The sequence below is a fragment of the Canis lupus genome, chromosome 34, assembly GCF_048164855.1.
Source record: "Canis lupus baileyi chromosome 34, mCanLup2.hap1, whole genome shotgun sequence".
NCBI lineage: Eukaryota > Metazoa > Chordata > Mammalia > Carnivora > Canidae > Canis > Canis lupus.
The window spans coordinates 13,713,674-13,736,563 of NC_132871.1; the positions used below are offsets into that span (position 1 = coordinate 13,713,674).

Below are 22,890 nucleotides of genomic sequence, written 5' to 3' on the forward strand. Positions count from 1 at the left end.
TAAGATTTCACCACAAATCAGTTTACAAACTGCAGTGAAATCAACACGAAGCAAGCCAGACTCAAAAGTGCAAAGTGAAGATAAAATCAAGGGTTAGGGAAATAAGATGAAATGAATCATTTCATGAATGCTAACTGAAACTGACTTAGGCCAGAGGAGGAAAAGGCAAACAATCAGGAAGGAGCAGAAACTCTAAAACAATTATACTCAAGCTTGGTCCTACTGTTATGCTTCCAAGGTCTATGGTTTGCATCAGCTAAATTAATCTTAGATTTACATTTTTTTGTATATTCTTTTATTGGAATTTGATTTGCCAACATATAGTATTTACATTTTTAAAGGCCAACTACCTCATAATTGTGGTCCTGAGTTTCAATAAATAATTTCCATACATTCATTATATTACTGTTGATATACTTTCCTCCAAAAATTCTCTTTATTTTAATCACTAAAAGAACCACATGATAAACTTCACCAGTTTCTAAGTAAGATGGCCCAAGGAGCATATCACAAGACTCTGAAAATAAGAGATTTCTCATAACTAAAGATCTACTTTGCAATCAACCAAGAACAACATAATCCTTTAATATAACATGTAAACTTGTACATAAAATAATGTAAATACTCAAAGACATGAGAAGTATCCAGTGAGTAATGAGATCTTGAGAATGGCCTAGTACATGAGGAATTAACATCATTAAGGCCCCACAAGTCCAAGAGTATTTCCTATACTTCCTGCCATTGTCCTGAAAATCCCTACCATTAAAGTCTACCCTTGCAAGAAATCCTAAGACTCTGGAACCAAACTGCCTGTATTCAAATCACAGTCCTATCACTTACTAACTATATAACCTTGGGTATGATACTCTAACTTAGTGTAATGTGTCTTCCAAACTCATCCATAAAGTGGGATAATAGACTTCTGCTTTTGCTCTTCCTAAGATTTTATTTACTTATTCATGAGAGACACACAGAGAGAGGCAGAGACACAGGAAGAGGGAGAAGCAGGCTCCTCGCAGGGAGCCCAATGGGGGATTCGATCCTGGGAGCAGGATCGCACCCTGAGCCAAAGGTGGACGCTCAATCACTGAACCACCCAGACGTCCCAAGACTTCTGCTTTTGGTCATAAAAGTGATTCATATTAGACCAACCTTCTCACAGATAATAATCATGAACTCTGGATAAAATATTTAAAACAATAGCTAAGTGAAGACCCTAGAGAGTGGCCAAGAGCAGGCAAGAGCTAACGGGGTGGTGGTGGGGGATGGACAGAGAGGACCACTTGGAAGAACAGCTCTTGATAAATTAGTCATGTTTTATAGCTTCTTATCTAAGAGGAGACCCAATCAGTCAGTTCCACATGGTGGCTAGATCTCTGCCATCTTACTAGCTGAGAAATTAGAGATGACAACAGCTATAAATTTTGGGAGGAAACCCCAGAAAGAAGATAGCCACAGAGAGGAAGCCTCAGATTCAGTACATATAATCTGAGCAAATCACTGACTGCTCCCAATACTATACATATATAGAGAAGACTTCGACTAGTCCAGCTAAGATGACAAGAACTAAACAGATTTCTACTACTGTCCATCACAGGGAAGACAAAGTTGGAATTTGACTTCTGTTAAATTAACTGCCTACTAAAACAGAAATCAATTTGGAATCTCTATAACAAGCCACTCACAATATCCAAAGTACATTCCAAAATTACTAGATATGCAAAGAAACAGGAAAACTGACCCTCAAAAGAAAAGATAATCCGGGATCTTTGGGTGGCGCAGCAGTTTGGCGCCTGCCTTTGGCCCAGGGCGCGATCCTGGAGACCCGGGATCGAATCCCACGTGGGGCTCCCCGTGCATGGAGCCTGCTTCTCCCTCTGCCTGTGTCTCTGCCTCTCTCTCTCTCTCTGTGTGACTATCATAAATAAATAAATAAATAAATAAATAAATAAATAAATAAATAAATGAATGAATGAATGAATGAATGAATGAATGAAAAGATAATCCATAGAGACCCACTTTGACATGATGCAGATACTGGATTCAGCAGACACAGATTTTTAAAGCAATTATTATAACTATGCTAAAGGATATAAAAGCAATTTCAGCAGAGAAGGAGAAATTATTTTAAAAAAGAGCCAATTGGAAATTCTAAAGCTAAACAAAAAATCTAAAAAGAAAATTCACTGGATGTAATGGTAGATTAGAAAATAATAATAAAAAGCTATTGGTGAACTTTTAGATAGAACAATATAAATTATCCAATTTGCATAAGAGAGAAAAGAACTTTAAGAATGAACAAAGCCTCAGGGTCCAGTGGGATATAATAGTATATCTAACACATGTGTAATTGAAATCGTAGACCAATAAATGAAGAGAGAATGAGCAAGAAAAAAAATTGAAAAAATAATAATCCAAATTTGCCAAAATTTGGTAAAAACAGAGATATAAATTTAAAAAATTTTAAATCTCTGCAAACCCCAAACAGGATAAATAAAAACAAAACAAAATATAAATCCATGCCAGGGCACATATTCAGACAGCTAAAATTCAAAGACAAAGAGAAAATCTTAAAAGCAACCAGGGGAAAGTGGCATATTATATACAGGATAAAACTATACTAATTTTTCATCAAAAGTAATGTAGGCTAGGCCACAGAAGAATGACATCTTTATAATGCCAAAAGAAGCAATAACGGTCAAGCTAGAATTCTATATCTGGCAAACATATTCTTAGGCAATGAATGCTAAATGAAGACATTTTCAGAGAAACAAAACCCAAAAGAGTTAATTGCCAGCAGATCTACACTACTTGAAAGGTTGAAGAAAATTCTATGGGACAAAAATAAATTCCACAAATGGTTATTTGTGTCTACAGAAAGGAACGAAGATCACTGAAAATGGTAAATGGTAAACATGTGAGTAAGTATGAAACACACACACTCCTTTGAAACTCTTTAAAATACAATTATTATTTTTTAATTACAACACTATATTGTAGAGCTTATAACTTAAATAGACGTAACATAAATACATGACAACAACAGCGCAAAGGATGGACAGGCCGGCCGGTAAATGAAACTATGCTGTCGCAATGTTCCAATGCTTGACATGAAGCAGTACAATATAACCTCTAAGTAGAATGTGAAAAGCTAAAAATATGTATGGTAATCTCTACAGCAACCACTAAAAACTAATGCAAAGAGAGCCAATTAAAAAGCCAATAGAAAAATGAAAACAGAATTTATGGCAGCCATGAAGGTGCCTCACTTGGATCTCTCTTCTAGAAGAAACTTGCCAATCAGCTGTGAGGAGTGCAGTTAGCTAGCTGACAACATCCAAAGGCAGTACCTTTGGGATCCACTGTGAGTGAATCAAAGCTATATTCTTCACAATTAGCCGATGAGTAAACACAACAGGGATATGTGCACTTGGCTGATTTTGCCCATTGCAACACTCAACTATCAGCAATCTTTGACTAAAATCTTCCATCAGGCTTGCAGAGACTTTCCCAAAATCATAGTGCAGTTGGAAGGCTTTTTAAAAAACCTTTCCTCTTTTCTTGCTCCCTCCTTTCACAGATGTCAGATGCCTGCTCTCTCTCCTCTTTATCTTGCACTTATAACTTCATCTTGGTACCTGCTTCCTGAAGGACCAAACTAATGCAGAGTTCTAAAAAATATTCAATTAATCCAAAATAAGGCAGGAAAGGAAGAGAGAGGAACAAAGCAGTAGATGGGATGAAGGGGAAAGAAAGAGCAATCTGGTAAATTAAATCCAAACTTATAAATAATTATATTAAATGTAAACAGACTAAACATTCCAATTAAAAATGGAAATTGCCAGAATGCATAAAAAATTAAAACTCAACTTTGTGTTCTCTATATGCCTTAAATAAATGGAACAAATAGTATGAAAATAAAAGCATGGAAAAAGAGAAAGCATAAGAAAGCTGGAATGACCATATGAATATTATATGAACTAGATTTTAAGGCAAAGAGTATTACTAGACATAAAGAGAGACACTTAATAATGATAAAAGGGCAATTCACCTGAAAGAAGTAAAAAATAATAAATGGATATGCATCTAATAATACAACATTTTGAAACAAAATTGACAGAATTACTGAATAGACAAATCCAAAATCATAGCTGGAGATTTTTAAGACTGTTTGCTCAGTAACCAATAGAATAAAACAAAAATAACCAGTGAGAACATTGAAGACCTGAATATTACTATCAACCATACTAACCTAATTGACATTTATAGAACACTGCACCCAACAACTGCAGAACACACAATCTTTTCAAGTGTACATGGTACATTCACCAATACAGACAATTTAGTGTGCTATAAACAGTCTCAATAAATTACAAATGACTGAAATTTTATGAAATGTTTTCTGACCATAATTCAATTAAACTAAAAATAGTAACAATTAATAACTAGAAAACCCCAAATACTTGGAAATTGAGAACACACTTCTAAAAAACTTGTGAACCAAAGGAGAAATCAAGGGAAAGTACTTCAAAGTAAAGAGTAATGAAAATGCAATATATGAAAATTTGTGTGCCATAGTCAAGTAATTAGAAGGAAATTTATAGATATAAATGTTTATAGTAGAAAAGGATAAAGGTATAAAAGCAGTGACTCAAGCTTCCTTCTACCTGAGAAGATAGACAAAAGAGCAAATTAAATCCGAAGGAAATGGAAGGAAATAATGATTCTTTAAAAAGAGCATAGCTTTGGGACACCTGGCTGGCTCAGTGGTTGAGCAGCTGCCTTTGGCTCAGGTCGTGATCCTGGGGTCCCAGGATCAAGTCCTGCATCAGGCTCCCCAGAGGGAGCCTGCTTCTCCCTCCGCCTATGTTTCTGCCTTTCTCTGTGTGTCTCTCATGAATAAATAAATAAAACCTTTTAAAAAAGAACATAGATCAATGAAAAAGAAAACAGAAACAATAGAGGGAAAAAAAGAAAACCAAAAGTTCGTTCTTTACAAGATCAACAAATTTCACAAATTCCTAGATAGACTGATCAAGAAAAATTAAAATGAATGAATAAAAATTACCAGTATCAAGAACGAAAAAGAAATCTTTAGAAATCTGAATATATTGAAGGGGATAATAAATAACTCTAATAAACAACTTTGTGTCAACAAACCTGGAAACTTAGATAAAATGGAAAAACATTTTTTTTTAAAGATTTTATTTATTTCATGAGAGACAGAGAGAGAGAGGCAGAGGCATAGGCAGAGGGAGAAGCAGCCTCCTCTTGCAGGGAGCCCCATGTGGGACTCACTCCCAGGACCCTGGGATCACGGCCTGAGCCAAAGGTGGATGCTCAACCGCTGAGCCACCAGGTGTCACAAAATGGACAAATTTCTTGAAAAACAGAATTTACAAAAATCAACACAAGATAAAATTATAAGTTTTTATTTTATTTTATTTTTTTCAGTATAGAACTAAGACTTTATTGTTATTGTTGTCAACAATATTTTTTAATAAATTTATTTTTTATTGGTGTTCAATTTGCCAACATACAGAATAACACCCAGTGCTCATCCCGTCAAGTGCCCCCCTCAGTGCCCGTCACCCATTCACCCCCACTCCCCGCCCTCCTCCCCTTCCACCACCTCTAGTTCATTTCCCAGAGTTAGGAGTCTTTATGTTCTGTCTCCCTTTCTGATATTTCCTACCCATTTCTTCTCCCTTCCCTTCTATTCCCTTTCACTATTATTTATAAGTTTTAATAGCTCAATCTCTCTTAAAATAACTGAATGCATTATCAAAATCCTCCCCATAAAAAAACTCCAAGACAAATCATTTCAAACATTTAAGGAAAATATAATATTAATCTTATGTAAACTTTTTTTCAAAAAATGGAGCATGATGGAAGCTTCCTCAACCCATTTTATGAGGCCAGCATAATTCTGACACCAAATCTGACAAAGATACTATGAGAAAAGGAAATTACAGCTCAGTATCTGTGAATATAGATAGAAAAATTCCTTAACAAATATTACCAAATAAAATCTCATAATATACAAAGATAATCATTCTGGGGCGCCTGGGTGGCTCAGTCAGTTAAGCATTTGCCTTCATCTCAGGTTATGATCCTAGGGTCCTGGGATCAAGTCCTCCTTCAGGCTCCCTCTCCCTGCCACTCCCCCTGTTTGTGCTTTCTCTCTCTGTGTCAAATAAATAAAATCTTTTTTTTTTTTAAGATAATCATCCTGTTTTACATCATGACCAAGGAGGGTTTATCTTAGGAATGTAGCTCAGTTTTAACATTTAAAAATCAATTATTATAATAGATGTATTACCAGAATAAAAGAGAAAAACCATATAGAATTTCAATATGCTCAGAAAAGCATCTGACAAAATTCAATACCAATTCATGATCAAAACTCTCAGAAAATTAAAAAATGGGAAGGGTTATTTCCTCAATCTGCTGTTATAATCTTATTTAATGGTGCTATATTGAATGCTTTTCTCCAAGACCAGTAACAAGAAAAGGATGTCTACTCTCACCAATTCTATTCACCTGGTGCTGGAGGTCCTAACCGGTACAACAAAGCAGGAAAGACCAATAACAGGCATAAAGGTTAGAGAGAAAGAAATAAGACTCCCATTTTCTGCAGATAACATAATTGTTTAGATAGAAAAATCACAAAGACACTAAAATGGGATAATGGTACCTATTTCATACAGTCGTTATAAGAATCAAATGAGTTTAAATTTGAAATGTGTTTAGAATTGTGCCTGACACATGATGAGCACTGCGTAAGCATTAAGCAAAATTTAAAAATGCATATATCTAAATATAAAATCTGGAAGTGTTACATATTAGCTTATTGACACTGAGTATATATTTATTTATTTATCAGAATAGCTAATAGAGAGCTACTTTAAGGTTATCTTCATTCTGGGAACCAGGTTATGAAGAAGTTCAGGGCAAGTAACACCACACTGCCTAGGGAATGGCTAAGTCTCACTAACATCCCTGAAATAGAAAGATGAAGTATGTTATAGTTTGACACTGCCTACAGAGTTACTGCTTTTATATGTGATTTATTATGTCTACATAATTATACAAACAAGTCCAGCTGTTTTTAATGAACACATACCTTGTTGTGATCTATAAGTATTCTCGCAGCAGAATATCTACGAAAGACATTTAAGTACAAAAAAAGTAGTTGGCATAATTGTATTTACAGTATAATTCCATTTTTAAGGCAAAATGATAGGCATATATGTTAAATGCATTAATATGTGCATAGGAGAATGTCTGGGAAATATCCAAATAGAAGTGTTAATAGTGAATAGCCCTCCATAGTGGAAGTAGAAAGGACTTTCATTTCTCTTTACCTCATATCTTTTGTATATGGTTTGGATTTTTAATAGTATTATTGATATTTTTACTTTGCAACTTAAAAAATACAATAAAATCCTTTACTAATGCAAAAAACACACCAACTTTTACAAGTCACAATGTTTAGAGTCCTTTTGTTTTCTATGTCAAACAAGAGGAAAAGAACTCTTCTTTTGTGTTCTTTAAACAGAGGTAGAGTTTTATTTTAGACATCAAGAGCATATTCCAGATATTTGTATCTCTAAGATCCTTCCTAGCATCCCCATCTCCCTCTAACCCATATGGGGAATGAGGAGAGTTACAAACCCAGGTGAGGTCAAAGGGTCAGTATGTGGGTACAGGTGGGCTCATCAGAATGGAGAGCATGATAAGGCAGTGGGCTTGAGGCCCCTATGAGCCAACCTCGCTTCATTCTAATTCATACCTTCTCACTCCACCTGGATTCCAGGAATTGGCTTCCCCACCTCCCATACCTGGATGCAAGGAGACCTGGGTAGGAATATGGATCAGAGATAATCCATTACCACTGAAAACACAGAATTTTAATTAGAATGACCTTAAAAAAATGTCTAATTCATCTACAGGCATCCACTTTCTGTGTGAGGAAACAAGTCCAGGGAAGTAACTTGCCCAAGGTCATAGGGTTACTAAGTCACCACAGCAGGACTCTTGAGCATCAGGATAGCATCCTTTCTGTTACAACAGAGGGTGGGTCTAAAAGTGCATGTCTTATTAATGCCAGACCAGGGGCTGTGCCTTCATGAACAAAGAGAGAAAAGAAGGATGCAGGCTCAACCAGGCTCAGAAAGAGCAATCTTCCTGCCTTTATCATAGACCTTTGAATTGGAGTGCAAACATCAAAAACTGGCTCTGTTATTCATTTACTTTCATTACTAGTGTTCCATAAGATGCATATGCGCTTTCTCTACAAATAATCCATTAGTACAAAAGAGAGAATGTTTCCTATTTGAGATATGCCTTCTGGCCACATCATTCAGAGATGCTTTTAGTATATAACTAACACTAATGAAAGGCTCTTGTTAGAATGTTTTCCACATTTTGGTTATAGGCAATAGGAAACCTGGAGATACTTAAATTAATGCAATGTGTTGTATTATACTCTATCAAATTGTTTTGTTGTTGTTGTTTTTTTTAACAGTGGGAACTATGAATCACTTTCTAAAGTTTAGGAGGCTTGGGATTTACTTAAAATCTATAAATCAGAAACTGATTCAATCAGATTATGCTGCAAACTTGTCCAGAACTATGAAGAAATCTCTCATTCCTCCATGCTAAAAAAAAGTAAAGCTCCCAAAGAATAGTCAAAATAGCACTCCAAAGGTTATAAGCGAAGACTCATACTTAATTAAAACTTAATGTAATTGATAAGCAAATAAAAAAATCATCCTTATCTATTTATCAGAAGTTTTCAAAACTCCTCTTCTATAGGTGGTTGTTTATTAATGCTGATAAATGGTTATAATAATCTCAGAATAAAATTGTTGCCTTTATTCGACATCACATTTTTTTCACCGTCAACAGAAACCCTTTCAACAAATTATCTTAAGAGATGTTATATATACTCTCAAGTCTGCAAGAACATACCTTGGGGTTAAGGAGAGGCATCCTTGCATTCATTATAGGAAGCAAAAGGGGGATGCATAAGTGGCAGTTCCTGGCTGGACTTGAATGCTGCTCACATTTATTATATCGCCACCCCCGACCCCAGACATTTCATCATTAATGATTTTCCAATACTGAAGCTTTTTAAAACCTTGATCTTTTGTGAAAACTCAGTAGGATGATACAAACCTTCCAGCTGAACAAACAGACTAGAGCAGAAAGACCACTGCCTTAGCATTTGCCACAGAAAGTATCATCTGCCCTGACTTCACCCCAGTGTTTCATTAAAGTGGTGTCTTTCAAAATATGCAAATGACAGTAATAATTTGAACAAACAAATGAATTAGGTGAGCCTCTATAGGCAATTTACTCAAGGTAATTAAGAATGCTAAATAAACAAATTATTATTTTAAATGGCAAGAAAGCTTTAATTAAACTTGATTTCTATACTTAAAATGAAATTACTAACTGAACAGAAAGGATCCAGTGTGAATTAAAAGCAAAGTGTCAAGAAGGTAAAAAAAAAAAAAAAAAAAAAAAAGAATGTACACTCTGACTTTTGATTCACAAGATTAGTACCAGGTGTCACTACATTTTCATTGGAGCTGGCTCAGAGAGAAGTATCTCTGTATATGAATTTAGAATTGACAAAATGTATTTGAGGTGCCTCGAGCATGAGCACATTTTAGAAGGTAGAGATGCTAAGCAAAAATAGAATCAACCTAAACCCAAGGTAATTTCTCTCCAATCAGTATCTCAATCTTTCCTTGCCAATAAAAAAATGGGACCCAGCAGGCTATGATCCATCCAGGGATAAAGAGTCCTTCTGTAATAGGTGGAGGGACATGGTAGCTCACAGCAGACCCTCACCAGTAGTTTGATAGCCTCCAGCCATGAAGTACATTTGTATGATGGACCAAACCAATGACCATGGAAATAAAGGAACATCTCCATAGTTATCCCGAAATGGATAAGGCTAAAACACAGTCCTATTAAAGTAGTAACAGTAGATAATGTATTTGTTCTACAAAATAACACAATCTTAAAAATAAGTATAGTCTATTTTGAAAGCTTCAAGTAACCTTAAGTAATCTCCAAGACTAGGCATTTCCATGTCTCTTCCCTTTTTAATGTGTTATCCCAGTAATTTTAATAGGACTCTGATCAGACCCAGCCACCAGAACTGGCAAGCAGTATAACCCTCTCAGAACCACCTGTTTTCTTCTCCACATGAAACACGTTGCCTGGTGCAGCTCCTGGATCTTCCCTCTTCCACCTTCAGCCCAGTGTCCCACAGGAATACACAGGAGTGTCCTGTCCCCTTCGCTCTTGGCTTTCTGGTCAGGCAGGATGACCCAGGGCAGGAGTCAAGGCGGAAGCTAAGAGCGTGAGCCGGGTGGTGGCAGAACAGAGCAGGGAGGGGCCTGAAGACAGGCTGGAGAAGCCATTCTAAGTCACTACCTTTGGCATCTGGGCCCAGTCACCCTGCCGTGCAAGACCATTTTCATATTGTTTCCCTAAATAATCTGCCTGGAGAATGATGCTCGGGATACTATTAAAGTATCAATGACAGTGATTAGAAGTTTATGTCAAGCCTGTATGCTAAAGAGTGGAGAGAATTTCAGATTATTGTACTTTCTCTTATGCACTCATGCCTTCACTCTGGAGAAGCAACCATGAACTGCTGATTCTAACTAGAGAGGGAGTAAGTATGTCTAGAAGTCAGGAGATCTGAAGAGGCCAGTGTGTCCCTAATTCTTCTATTTGCTCCTTCATTCCTTCATGCATTCATCAGTAAGAGTCATTCAGTCATCATTCATTTATACGCACAAGGCATATACAGAGACCCCCATTCTATCCTCAGGTTGTTTATGTTCCAGAGATAGAAGACACATCAAACAAAATGTGCTGGAAAGTCAGAATGAAATGGAAGCACCATAGAGGATGCTCCGATGTATTTGAGGAGTGAGAAGTTCAAGGGAGGAAACAGAGAAAGCTCCCTGTGACCAAACATTGGTCCCAATAGAATGTACCTACTCCTTTGACCCACCAGAAGAGGGGCTGTGGATGGTGTGGCAAGAGCTTTGTCTCTTGACTTAGAGCAGAAATTCCAAGAGTGCTGGAACATACCCTTATGTCTAACACAGAGCATGGGATGCTGTGAGGTCTCAACATATATTTGCTGAATAAATGAATGATCTAAGAATTTGGATCTGCCCCCAGGGACTTTTGCTGGACAGAACCTAAGTGAGTGAACACATTAGAGGACATTCAACAATATAACCCTGTAGAATTTGCAGACAAGAAACCTCCTCTAAAATGTTTGCACAGAGTAGCAGAATTGTGCAAAGGAAGTATGCTGGATCCATAAAATGTTTGCAAGTGAATGGGTAGATAAAATGTGGTACATATAATCAATGGAATACTGCAATGGAAAAAAAAAAAAAAAAGAACTGACATATACTGCACCATGGATGGATTTCAGAAACATGATATTCAGTGAAAGGAGCCAGAAATGGAGACCACATATCACATGATTGACATTGATAAGAAATGTCCAGGAAAGGGAAATTTACAGAGAAAGTAGATCAGTGATTGCCCGGGAATGGGGTGGGATATGATTAACTATAAACAACCATGAGGGATCTAAGCAGGAGGATGAAACTGTTCTAAAACTAGACTGTGGTGATAGTTGTACCACCTTGTAAAGATTCTCTTTGAATTATACACTTGAAATGGTGAATTTTATGATATATAAATACATCTCACTACAGTTGATTTAAAAGTTTTGCAAAGGGAGTCATAAATTATAGGTTTGCCATCATACTACTATGAGGCGACTGCTAACACAATTGTTGGAGAACACAAAGACAAGAACTCAGAGTTGAAAATAACCCCCACCTCCTAATTCCCAACCTCTGGGCCCTTCCTAAAAAAACCTCCTCAGTTGTTGCCAGGGCTGGAAGGCGGTGGGGAATGGGGAGTAACTGCTAAATGGGTATATGATTTCCTTATGGGGTGATGAAAAAGTTCTGAAATGAGACAGTGGTAATGGTTACAAAACATTATGAATTTACTCAATGCCACTGAATCATACACTTTTAATAGCTAAAATGGTCAGTTTTATATTTATGCATTTTACCAAAAGTTGTGGCCATGTCTGAGGAATGTTTTCACATTTCACATTTCCCTTTCATCTGCCAAATCCCTGGTAGCTACGGAGGGGCCAGCAGCTGTCCCTAGCCATCTCATGGCAGGATATCTTAGTTCAGGTGACAACATAGCTCTAAGAAATTTGTTTGCTGTATTCTATTACCTTTACTCTGATTGGCAAACATCAGATATTAATTTAAAAAAATCTGTGCTTGGCTTGCGTGTTAATCCTGCCCACTTGAAACTGGTTGGCATCATTCAAAACAACACACAGGGATGTTCCTGAGCTTTCAGGCCATTCATTAAATGTTGCTACCATGGCTTCCTGCTCCCTGAAAGTGTAGGAGGCAATGATTTCTCCTGTCATAGATTTAGCCATGGCATATTATGAAACACTGGCTGTTCATCAGAAATTCTTTAGGTCCATAAAGCTCTAAGACTCCCTGTTCCCATATAATCCAAAGCAGCTCCAGCCTGGCCTAGAATGACTTCCACATGATCCCTACTGCAAATGCCCTAAGCCATTAGCATCCACAATGATTTTTAGAGTACTTTGTTCACCAGTATCATTTGCACTAGTATTCCTATCAGACTACCTATAAGGCTGGTTAAAATGGTCTTTCTTTCTTCCCAATAAGAAGAGAAGTTCCTTATGAATTAAGTAAGTTTCCCAAGGATGCCAATTTATTTAGGGCTCGAAACAGGGTCTGAACATGTTTAGTAGTATTCATATGATCGGTGGTGTACATAGAAAGTAAGGATTATCAGCTACAAAATATTTTCTACCTCAAAGATGACATTAAACTGATATTTTCATTTTGAGATTGGTTAAAATATGTCTGCAATTGAATGGAGTGAAAAAAAAAAACACCTCAGGCTTCCATTCGTGAAATAAAATTTGGAGAGCAAGTACTAAATGCCAAATGTCTATAAGAACTCCTCAGAAGAATTACTTCTTCGCTGCCAGCCAAAACTCACAGGGACACACTGTGGCTGAATTTTTTAATTGTGCTTTTTAGATGCTGGATAATTTTCTGACTATTAAAGACAATCATAGCCAAGCCTAACAATAAAAGTAATTGAATCTCATGCTTGAGAGCATACAGCTGATTCACCACAGGGTGTAGGAGAGGAAGGAGGCAAATAAGAGGAGGTGAGAAGTCCAGAAGTAATTTTCGCTCCGTGAAAAGCAGAGACTGCCTTCACAGTAGAAAAACCTGAGATGGAAGTACGTCCTTATTTTCCAGGCCTTTCTTCGGTGTGGCATCGGAAAACTACCAACAGGCATTAGAGACTGAACCCCGGCCTCTGCCCCAGGTCTCATCACCTCTGTTTAGGATGTTGAGATGAGATTTCAAGAGAGGACAGGGTGAGGCTATAGCTCCTCTGCTCTTGGGAGACTGTGCCTGCCCCAAGTCTCCCCAAATGCTGGACAAGATGGAGCATGTAGACTTAACGGGGCAGTGTACTGACCAACCAAAATACAGCCTGACTTGTATGTACAAGAAGGGTTTATGCCTTACATATGTATCAATTGCATTCAACCTCAAAGATCAAGCTTCTTCTATGTGTAAGGCAAATAACACAAATACTACACAAACCCATCCTTAAAACAATTAACAATTTTTTTTTAATTTTTATTTTTTATTTATGATAGTCACACACAGAGAGAGAGAGAGAGAGAGAGAGAGGCAGAGACATAGGCAGAGGGAAAAGCAGGCTCCATCCAGGATCGCGCCCTGGGCCAAAGGCAGGCGCTAAACCGCTGCGCCACCCAGGGATCCCAACAATTAACAATTTAATGGCAAAAGTACCAGCAGCTGTTGGATATAAGCTAGCCAGCCACCTGGTGTCCGAACAAGATCTATTTCTGTAAATATTAAATGTGCATAGATTTTTAAGATTTAGTTGGTGGTCACAGAGAAGGCCTTCACAGATTGGCCCTTTCTGAGACGAGATTCTAGTACAGGACATTTGGGTAATGAGTTAATTTTCTCTTCTATAAATGGGAATTCAGGGCCATGGTCTCAAAATCAACCACAAATTCAAAATCAAAATGAGTGCAATGAAATATATGAATATGAATATTCACAAATGGGATAGGGATTATAAATATCCTCATGTCCTCAAGAATACAGTCTACAGGGACGCCTGGGTGGCTCAGTGGTTGAACGTCTGCCTTCAGCTCAGGGTGTGATCCTGGAGTCCTAGGATAGAGTCCTACACCAGGCTCCCTGCAGAGAGCCTGCTTCTCCCTCTGCCTATGTCTCTGTCTCTCTCTCTGTGTCTCTCATGAACAAATAAATAAAATCTTAAAAAAAAAAAAAGAATAGAGTCTATATTTCTACTTAGCTCTAAAGAGTGACATTATCCCTTTTTCTTTACTACTCTTTTCCAATTATTTTTAGCATCCTGTATTCCCTGGCAACATCTCTTTTACCTGTCCCATTTTTCTAGACTATACTCACCCTAGGCATGGCCTTATCACAGCATATCTAGACTATGGTGATAAATGTCCAGTTACTGTGCTACTTTCAACCTCCCCTTCATACTATGGAGCATTCTATAGCCATATCATTTTCATTAATTGTCACTATGATCACAAAAACTTTAGCAAAAACTCCAAAGACTCATTGGTGGCAAAAATCCAAGTCCAGATTCTTTGGCTTAGATTCCTATGTTTTCCCAGGCTCCTACCCACAAAATCTCTGCTCCACCCAAACTGATTCCCTAGCACCTTTAACTTCACCACCTCTATAACCTCACTGATGTAACTCCATGGCCTGTGTGTTTTCCAGACTGTGTTTGGCAGAAGAACCACAACCATATCTCCCACCCCATATGTTCTTACTATTTGACTTTAAGGAGTTAAAGGTTAGGACCATGTTCCCTCTCCTTGAACCCAAATGTACCTGTGAAGATGATCAAAGTGGCAATGGATGACTTACAAGGTAGATCATAAAACTGAAGGACCTTCTGCCTGTTTCTCTCAGGACATTGGCTCCTGTTACCCAGTCTCCTTGTTGGGAGGAAGTCAAGCAGCCATGTGTAAAGGCCACATGTAGGTGTTCTGGCCACTAGCTCTAGCTGGTCCCAGCTGACAGCCACCATCAACTGATAGACTTGCCAGCAGTGAGCCTTCAGCTGATTTCAGCCCCTAGCTATACTCTAGGTTGTCCCCAAAAGATGCCAAGTGGAACAGAGATAAGCTGCTCTCTCCCATTCCTACCCACTGCATTGCCCTATCCATATTGCACATTTGTGAGCAAAACAAAAGAGTGTGGTTGTTTTATATATCACATCTTTTTATCCATTCATCTGCCAATAGGCATCTGGCCTCTCTTCATATTTTGGCTATTGTGGACATTGCTGCTATAAACCTTGGGGTGCATGTGGCCCTTTGAATCACTATTTTTGTATAAATGCCTAGTAGTGCAATTGCTGGGTCCTAGCATAGTTCTATTTTATTTTTATTTTTATTTTTATTTTTATTTATTTATGATAGTCACACAGAGAGAGAGAGAGGCAGAGACACAGGCAGAGGGAGAAGCAGGCTCCATGCACCGGGAGCCCGACGTGGGATTCGATCCCGGGTCTCCAGGATTGCGCCCTGGGCCAAAGGCAGGCGCTAAACGGCTGCGCCACCCAGGGTTCCTGCGTAGTTCTATTTTCAACTTTTTGAGGAAACTCCATGTTTTCCACAGTGGCTGCACCAGTTTGCATTCCCACCAACAGTGTAAGAGGGTTCCCCTTTCTCTGCATCAGCCATCAAAAAGAATGAAATCTTGCCATTTACAATGATGTGGATGGAATGAGAGGGTATTATGCAAAGTAAAATAAGCCAGTCAGAGAAAGACAAATACCATATGATCTCACTCGTATGTGGAATTTAAGAAACAAAACAGATGAACATAAGGGAAGGGAAGGAAAAAAATAGGATAAAAAACAGAGAGGGAGGCAAACCATAAGAGACTCTTAATTCTAGAAAACATACTGAGGGTTGCTGGAGGGGAGGTGGACAGGGAGATGGGATAATTGGTTGGTGCGCATTAAGGAGGGCACTTGATGTAATGAGCACTGGGTGTTCTATGTAACTGATAAATCCACTAAATTCTACCCCTGAAACTAATAATACACTATATGTTAACTAAATTGAATTTAAATAATAAAAAAAAGAGTGTGGTTGTTTTAAGTGACTAATTTTAGGGTAGTTTGTTATGTAGCAATAGATTACTGGAATCCACTAAAATACCATCCCCTTCTTTTTGCCCTTCTCAAGTCCCATTTACATCCAAAGCCCAGTACAGATCCCTCACCTCCTTCATGTTGTTAACCTCACCTAAAAGTGATTTTTGTCTATGTCTCTCTCACTTGAAGTTTGAATAGCATTCAGTAAAAACCTAAGACCTATCATCATCTTATTGAGAAAAAAGACCATGCCTGTAATCTTCTGAGGAACCTATTTTCATCATCTCTCAGAATATCTTACACATCACAGATGGTCTATCTATACTTGCTTCATAACTAATACTCTAGCCCCCAGAGTAGGTACCTAACAAATGACACATATTATGACAGGTGATGAATATAAAAAAATAACAGAAAGAGAGGGACAATAAAAATTTTTAAATGGAGAATTAGGTAGTTATAGGAAATCCAAAAATTCAAGTCATTAAACTGCCTTTATTTGAGTAAAGTAGATGCTTTTTAAATTAATAGTTTATGTTTAGGAGTGTGTGTGTGTGTGTGTGTGTGTGTGTGTGTGTGTGTTTTCAGCCAACATGTAGATTTGGATGTCTGCTTTGGGAATTGTTCCCTTGTTAATAATTAAATTCTAAATGGGCATTTTGAGAAGTGGTACTATCTACACTGCATGGTCTTGTAATTACTCAAGTGTAATTAGAGTATAGGAGAATTTAGAAATAGAATGTTTCCTGTCAAATGCCATCTGTATCAGGGGTTCTTAAAATGGGGATCATGAAGCCTACTTAGATGGTTGTCACTGGATGAGATTCATGAAGTTCATGCCTGAAATTATATACAAAGTTTTATATGTTTTCATTTATCTAAGGAGAGGGAGGGTCTATGACTCTCATCAGATTCTCAAAATAGTTTTGGAAACACAGTTAATCCAAAGCTTTACCTTAACGCCTGTGCTTTTAACTCCTATTCAGAGATTCTGCTAAAGGGACGGGAGGTGGGCCAGCAGTGAGGAAATATCAAGGCTGGTCTGGCTGTGCCACTGCCTTACATGATGGCCTTAGGAAATCCTTCTAAGTTCTCTGGAGCTGCTTCTAGACCTCTTAACTATGAAAACAGGAGGATGCAAAAGAGCTACCAAGGCATCTCAAGATAGTTTTCCTGAGAAATGGCCTCAAGAGGAAGAAAAGGGCTACTTCACTTGGTGGTTTTCCATTGGATTTTCCTCCCTATAAAAGAACTATAATATTAAACTTGGTTAAAATCTACATCTAAGTATTTATAAATGTTTATTTTGTAAACATAAATTGAGTGCCCACAATGTGACAATCATTGGCTACGGACATTCTACTCAGTCCTTTAAGACTTGACCACTACTGAGTAGTCCACCCCAATCCTGCACATAATGCTAGGAAGTAAAGTGATAGTAAAAGTATCAAAAATGAAGAGAAAGGCCCAGAGGACCAAAGAACAAGTGACCGCCAAGTGGGTAGAATGAATGTGTAGGAGAACCAGGTTGATTTGGCTGATCTGTCCTGCCCGCTGGATGTACACTTGCTCCTTTTCCTTCCAGAATTGCATGCTCAGTTAAGAGAATAGCTTTTTTCCTCTAGAGGAAAATCTTTCTTTAAAGATGTGTAAGTAGCTACATTCGTGCTCAGAATCTCTAAACCAGTTCTCACATGAATAAAGTTTATGACAACCAAAAAGCAAGCAAACACAAATGCTTAATGGAAAGGAAGACACATAATGAGTAATTTAGACCCAAGGATAATCTGACCATAATTCTCCTCATGCTCAAAGTTTTCAATGGAGGAAGTAAGATTTTACTTAGGCTTTAAATTACAGATGAAACACAAGACAAAGTACTAGAAAGAAAACAGTTATTCAGCACTTATGAGGATGGGAAGTAAGACATAGATCATTTCATCATTCTGTGAACAATTTCCCCCCTAATCTGAGCACTTTTAATTTTTATAGTAATTATAATTTTCATACGTATGTGACATATCTCTTGAATTAGTCATCTCCTTGGGCCCAAGGCACATATATTATAGTTTTTGGATGTCATTTGAATGATGATGTGTCCCTACTAACTACTCAGTAAATATTCTATGGATGAATAAGTGGAAGTTTCTTCTTAAGGCTTAAGACGGTGGAAAAGACTGGCTTTATAAGAAAACTGAATTTCTTTTTAACTCACCATAATTATTTCCACAATATATTTCTTTCATGAACAATAGAAGTATAAATGGGGATCCTCAGTTTGTTGCTAATAATTTGGAGTTGGGGACATGAAAATCTACATTAGGAGGGGGCTGTTTTCTATTTGGGGAAAAGGGGAAGGATAAGGAGACAATCTTATTTATTGTCCATATTTGGAAAATGGCATAATTTGTGGCTCTTAAGAAAAAAATATATAAGTAGTAAAGAACAACATATGGTACAAGTAAATGAAGTTTGATTTTCTCCAATACATGGTTCATGTAATTCTTACTCCTGACCTCTCCCATGACTGTTTGGTGTACTGTGTATGTGCCATACCATTCTGGACTTTAGATAAATTTGTACATGTGGGGACGCCTGGGTGGCTCAGTGGCTGAGTGTCTGCCTTTGGCTCAGATCGTGATTCTGGGATCCAGGATCGAGTCCCATATTGGGCTCCTGCAAAGAGCCTGCTTCTCCCTCTGCCTATGTCTCTGCCTCTCTCTCTCTCCCTCTCTCTCATGAATAAATAAATAAGTCTTTTTAAAAAAATTTGCACATGCATAAACAAAATGTATAGGGCAGCAAAAGTGTTTGGTGTGCACAATATCTTCAAATTTTATCAAAAATGTATATACAAAGTCCCCCGGAATCACCTCTAGACCAAGAGAGCTCCTACAATAAAAATTATACTTACGTGGTAAAAGGAGTTAAACTTTTCATCACTGGTATGCTTAGAAAGATCTTACATTTATTTAACATATGCACTTTATACTCCACATGAGAGTTCCTTAGACAAAACTGTCTCTGGATTCTTCTTTACTTTTGGTCATAAATCAAACATCTGAAAGCTCATATAATACACTGTACTTCATTTTCTCTAAGTCAATCACAGCAGAAAACAAGTTGCAGGGAAAACAAAGGTGAGAAATGGTAGATTACCCTTCACCCAGATTCCCAGCACATTTAGAGGCTGGACTATATGATCATCTTAGTATGGTGGGCCATTAACATGACTCTCTCTCTTAAGTGCGCTTAGACTGAAATGGCGAAGTCATTTTTTAGGAGGATGTTCTTTCACATCGTGACATATACAGAATAAAAATCATGTCTCAGCTCTCAGGAAACTAGAGGGAATATCCTCCAACAGGCCATTTCTTGTAGGAAATGATATGTAATAGCAGGAGGGGATAAAATAAGAACAGTAGCTTTCTTATTTAAGAGGATGTTCTCTTCTTAAGCATCTCTTGATTTTTCATCTCAGGGTCTCATAAGAAACACGGCCAACACAGTAGGCGCTTTATGTTTGTTGAATTTAACTCAATGTTACAGATTCCATTTTCTTCTCACTGTCAGTGAGAATAGTACACTATATTTGGGCTACTGCTCTCCAATTGAATATAAGCATTTTTCTCACATATATTCCATTAAAGGAGGTTGAAACTGGGTTTTTGTTGTTGTTGTTGTTGTTCTTGTTTGGTTTTGCTTGCTTATTTGGTCATTGGCTTGTTTGGTTGGTTGGCTGGCTGGCTTGTGGCTAATAGTCTTGATCTTAGGACAGTAGGAGAGAGAAACAACATGGTACAAGTTACAACATTTGAAATCAGACAAGACTAGTTTAAGTCCTAACTCCTTTACTTTATTAGCCATTTAACCTTGGACAAGTTCCTCAATCTAAGTCTCAGTTTTCTAGCTTATAAAATGGGACAGTAATCCCTACTGGCCAGGGTTGTCAGGCGGATTTGATGAGACAAATGGCTACTTAGCATAATGACAAGCACACAGTAAGCATTAAGCATATCATTAATTTTACTATTATTACCTCATTAAGTCATAATTAGGGTAAAACAAAATAATATATATAAGTACCTCTTGAAAGACAACAAATGCTAATGCTTATGTTCTAGAAGAACATACTTTAATAGGCAGTATGAGCCATCTTCCTTACACACCTCAGGGAGTGTTCTTGCATGATGGTTCTTCTGGACGCACGCTGCTATTAGAGTACATACATAAGTCTAGCTCAGGTATACCAACACTTCACAAATCTTTCACTCTAAATTAACTCAAAAAACACTTTCCAGTGACCAGAAGTCATAAGAAATAGAAATAAGCATCAGGGTGTTCAGATTTGCAATGAGAATGCTGGTAAACATTACTACTTTGATGTGGTACTTTTGGATGTTGAAAGCACTAAACAACTAGCCTTGGGAGATGCTGCCGTATGGCCATGAGCTATTTCCAGCCCTTCTTGCATATCCCGGCTTTACCTGGATGGAATATGCGCAGATTTGTCATTCATACCATTCGAATAATTATGGCCTGACCCATCTCCTGTGTCACATCCTCAAGTCTCTTCACATGACTCATCATTCAGCTGGAAAGCAGGAAATGCTCCATTTGGGGGAGGAAGTCAAAAGGACGCCACACCTCAGGACAACACCATTCTTGCTCAAACAGTGTATTATTCTCATCGACCAGGCAACACCCAAACAGAGCACGTTTAATCACACCAACAGCAAGGAAGATCAGGGCTGTGAGTTTACACTAGTGTCTCACATCTGAGACATCATGTCACCAAGAGCTACAACCAAGAGGCTGTTCCACTGATCCCCTACCCAGCTGAGTTCTGGTGGTTCCAAAGCACCAAACATCTAACCTCAAAGCACAGAAACCAAAGCCTTCTTCAACTTATTCTAGCATAATCTCTTGGAAATGAAACTCACTGGCAGAGAGCAGAACTAAATGTAGGTAGACAGAAGTGGGTGTGTTTTGCTCATATATATGCAAGACTACATTTCTATACATGAGAAAGTTTTGGCACCAAAGGAAGCTACTATGAAATTTTTTGTTGCCAAGATTGTTTGCTATTTATCTATTCACATTTTTCAAAATAAGCCTGCGTCCACACTGAGATGTGACATATTTAACTGCATGGAGAGTGTATTTTCATTACAAATAGGTCAGGAGTTATCTTGCCTCCCACTTTTATTCAGAAGATCTGGAGTTGCCAGAAACACCATCTTCATTCAAGGTCAGGGAGAGTTTGGAAGAGTGGTACTCAATCTTATCCTTTTTTCACCCTAAACTCATATTCCAACCTGGAAATGGATACTTTAGAGGACTGAAAAACTGGTTAGCCTGAGTTCTTTCATGACTCCAGTCTTTCATGGCTACTAATAATTTGACTTCTGAATTAGAAATGGATAATTGTTAAGAGAGTTTATTATTGTTATACAATTGTGTGTAGTTTTGTTCTATGATTTATAATTGGATATCAATAAGGATAAGAGACTAGTTTATCATAAATATTGAGAATGTAGCCTAATGATTTACATTTGTAAAACATATTTGAATGAATATGAAGTTACATATACATATATAAAATTTTTATCACTTAATGAAATTCTTTCACTTAATGTTCACCTATGTGCTAGGCACTCAGACACCTATGTGCTAGACACCTATGTGCTAGACACCTATGTGCTAGGCACTCAGACACCTATGTGCTAGGCACTCAGACACTCATTTTGACTCAAGTCTATAGGACAGCCAGGCTGTGCATGTTCAGGCTAGAAATTGCCCCCTCTATGTATTAATGAACTTGCATACTATAGGATAATGTTTACAGGTTGACACATAATTTAGAAATAATGTCTTATAAAGATTTAAATCCCTTCAGCCATACATCCCTAATCCAGAGGTACCTTGTACAGAGCTCCTAATGAATCTAAACACAATTAAGAGCTGCAAATAAGTCACCCAATCCACCAAACCAAATGTGACATTTATTTTACACATCAGAGCTGGAAGATGACACTGCTACAAGTGTGAAGAGCTCACTTCTTCAAGGTCTATTTACTCTTGCTTTAGATACTGTGCTGAAAGAGTAGCTATGTTGTTTCCCAACACTTGCTAGCAAAAAATCACCAGGGACAGGCGATAAGAGGGGGTTTCTACAGATAAGAATATGGATTGCTATGAAAAGTGAGAGCCAAGAATTTGGAGCAAAGGGGAAAACAGAAAAACTATAGAATTCTGTTACAAAGGGGTGCCATCTAGTGGGAGGGCAAAAACTGCACAGCTTAGAAGCCCCTAAGGGCTTCTACCAGCCAACTGAAGTACAGTATAAGATCATCAACTTTTCAGGATGACACAGTCATTATAATAGAGGAAAATAAAATGTAGTATTTTACATAAGACAAAATGGGAGAAGGAAAATATAAAATAATCTATAAAAATTTCTTCCAAAAATACGTATTTTTGAAGAGAAAGGGGGGGAAGGGCCAGAGGAAGAGAGAGAAAGAGTTATCTTAAGCAGACTCCACGCCCAGTGCA

At 37.7% G+C, this 22,890-nt stretch overlaps 1 protein-coding gene across 9 annotated transcripts in view; it reads right to left on the minus strand.

Annotated features, from left to right (window-relative positions):
• Positions 1 to 22,890, minus strand: part of RAPGEF4 (Rap guanine nucleotide exchange factor 4) — a 283,342-nt gene that overhangs the window by 174,483 nt on the left and 85,969 nt on the right. For 2 of the 9 annotated variants that reach the window (XM_072811401.1, XM_072811400.1), the window contains exons 5-6: positions 7,796 to 7,860; positions 7,127 to 7,163 (exon numbers count right to left, since the gene is read on the minus strand). The exons of the other annotated variants lie outside the window; for them this stretch is intronic. In XM_072811401.1, coding sequence (XP_072667502.1) covers positions 7,127 to 7,163; positions 7,796 to 7,860 — 102 coding nt within the window. The remainder of the gene's footprint in view (positions 1 to 7,126; positions 7,164 to 7,795; positions 7,861 to 22,890) is intronic. 9 annotated transcript variants of the gene reach the window in all.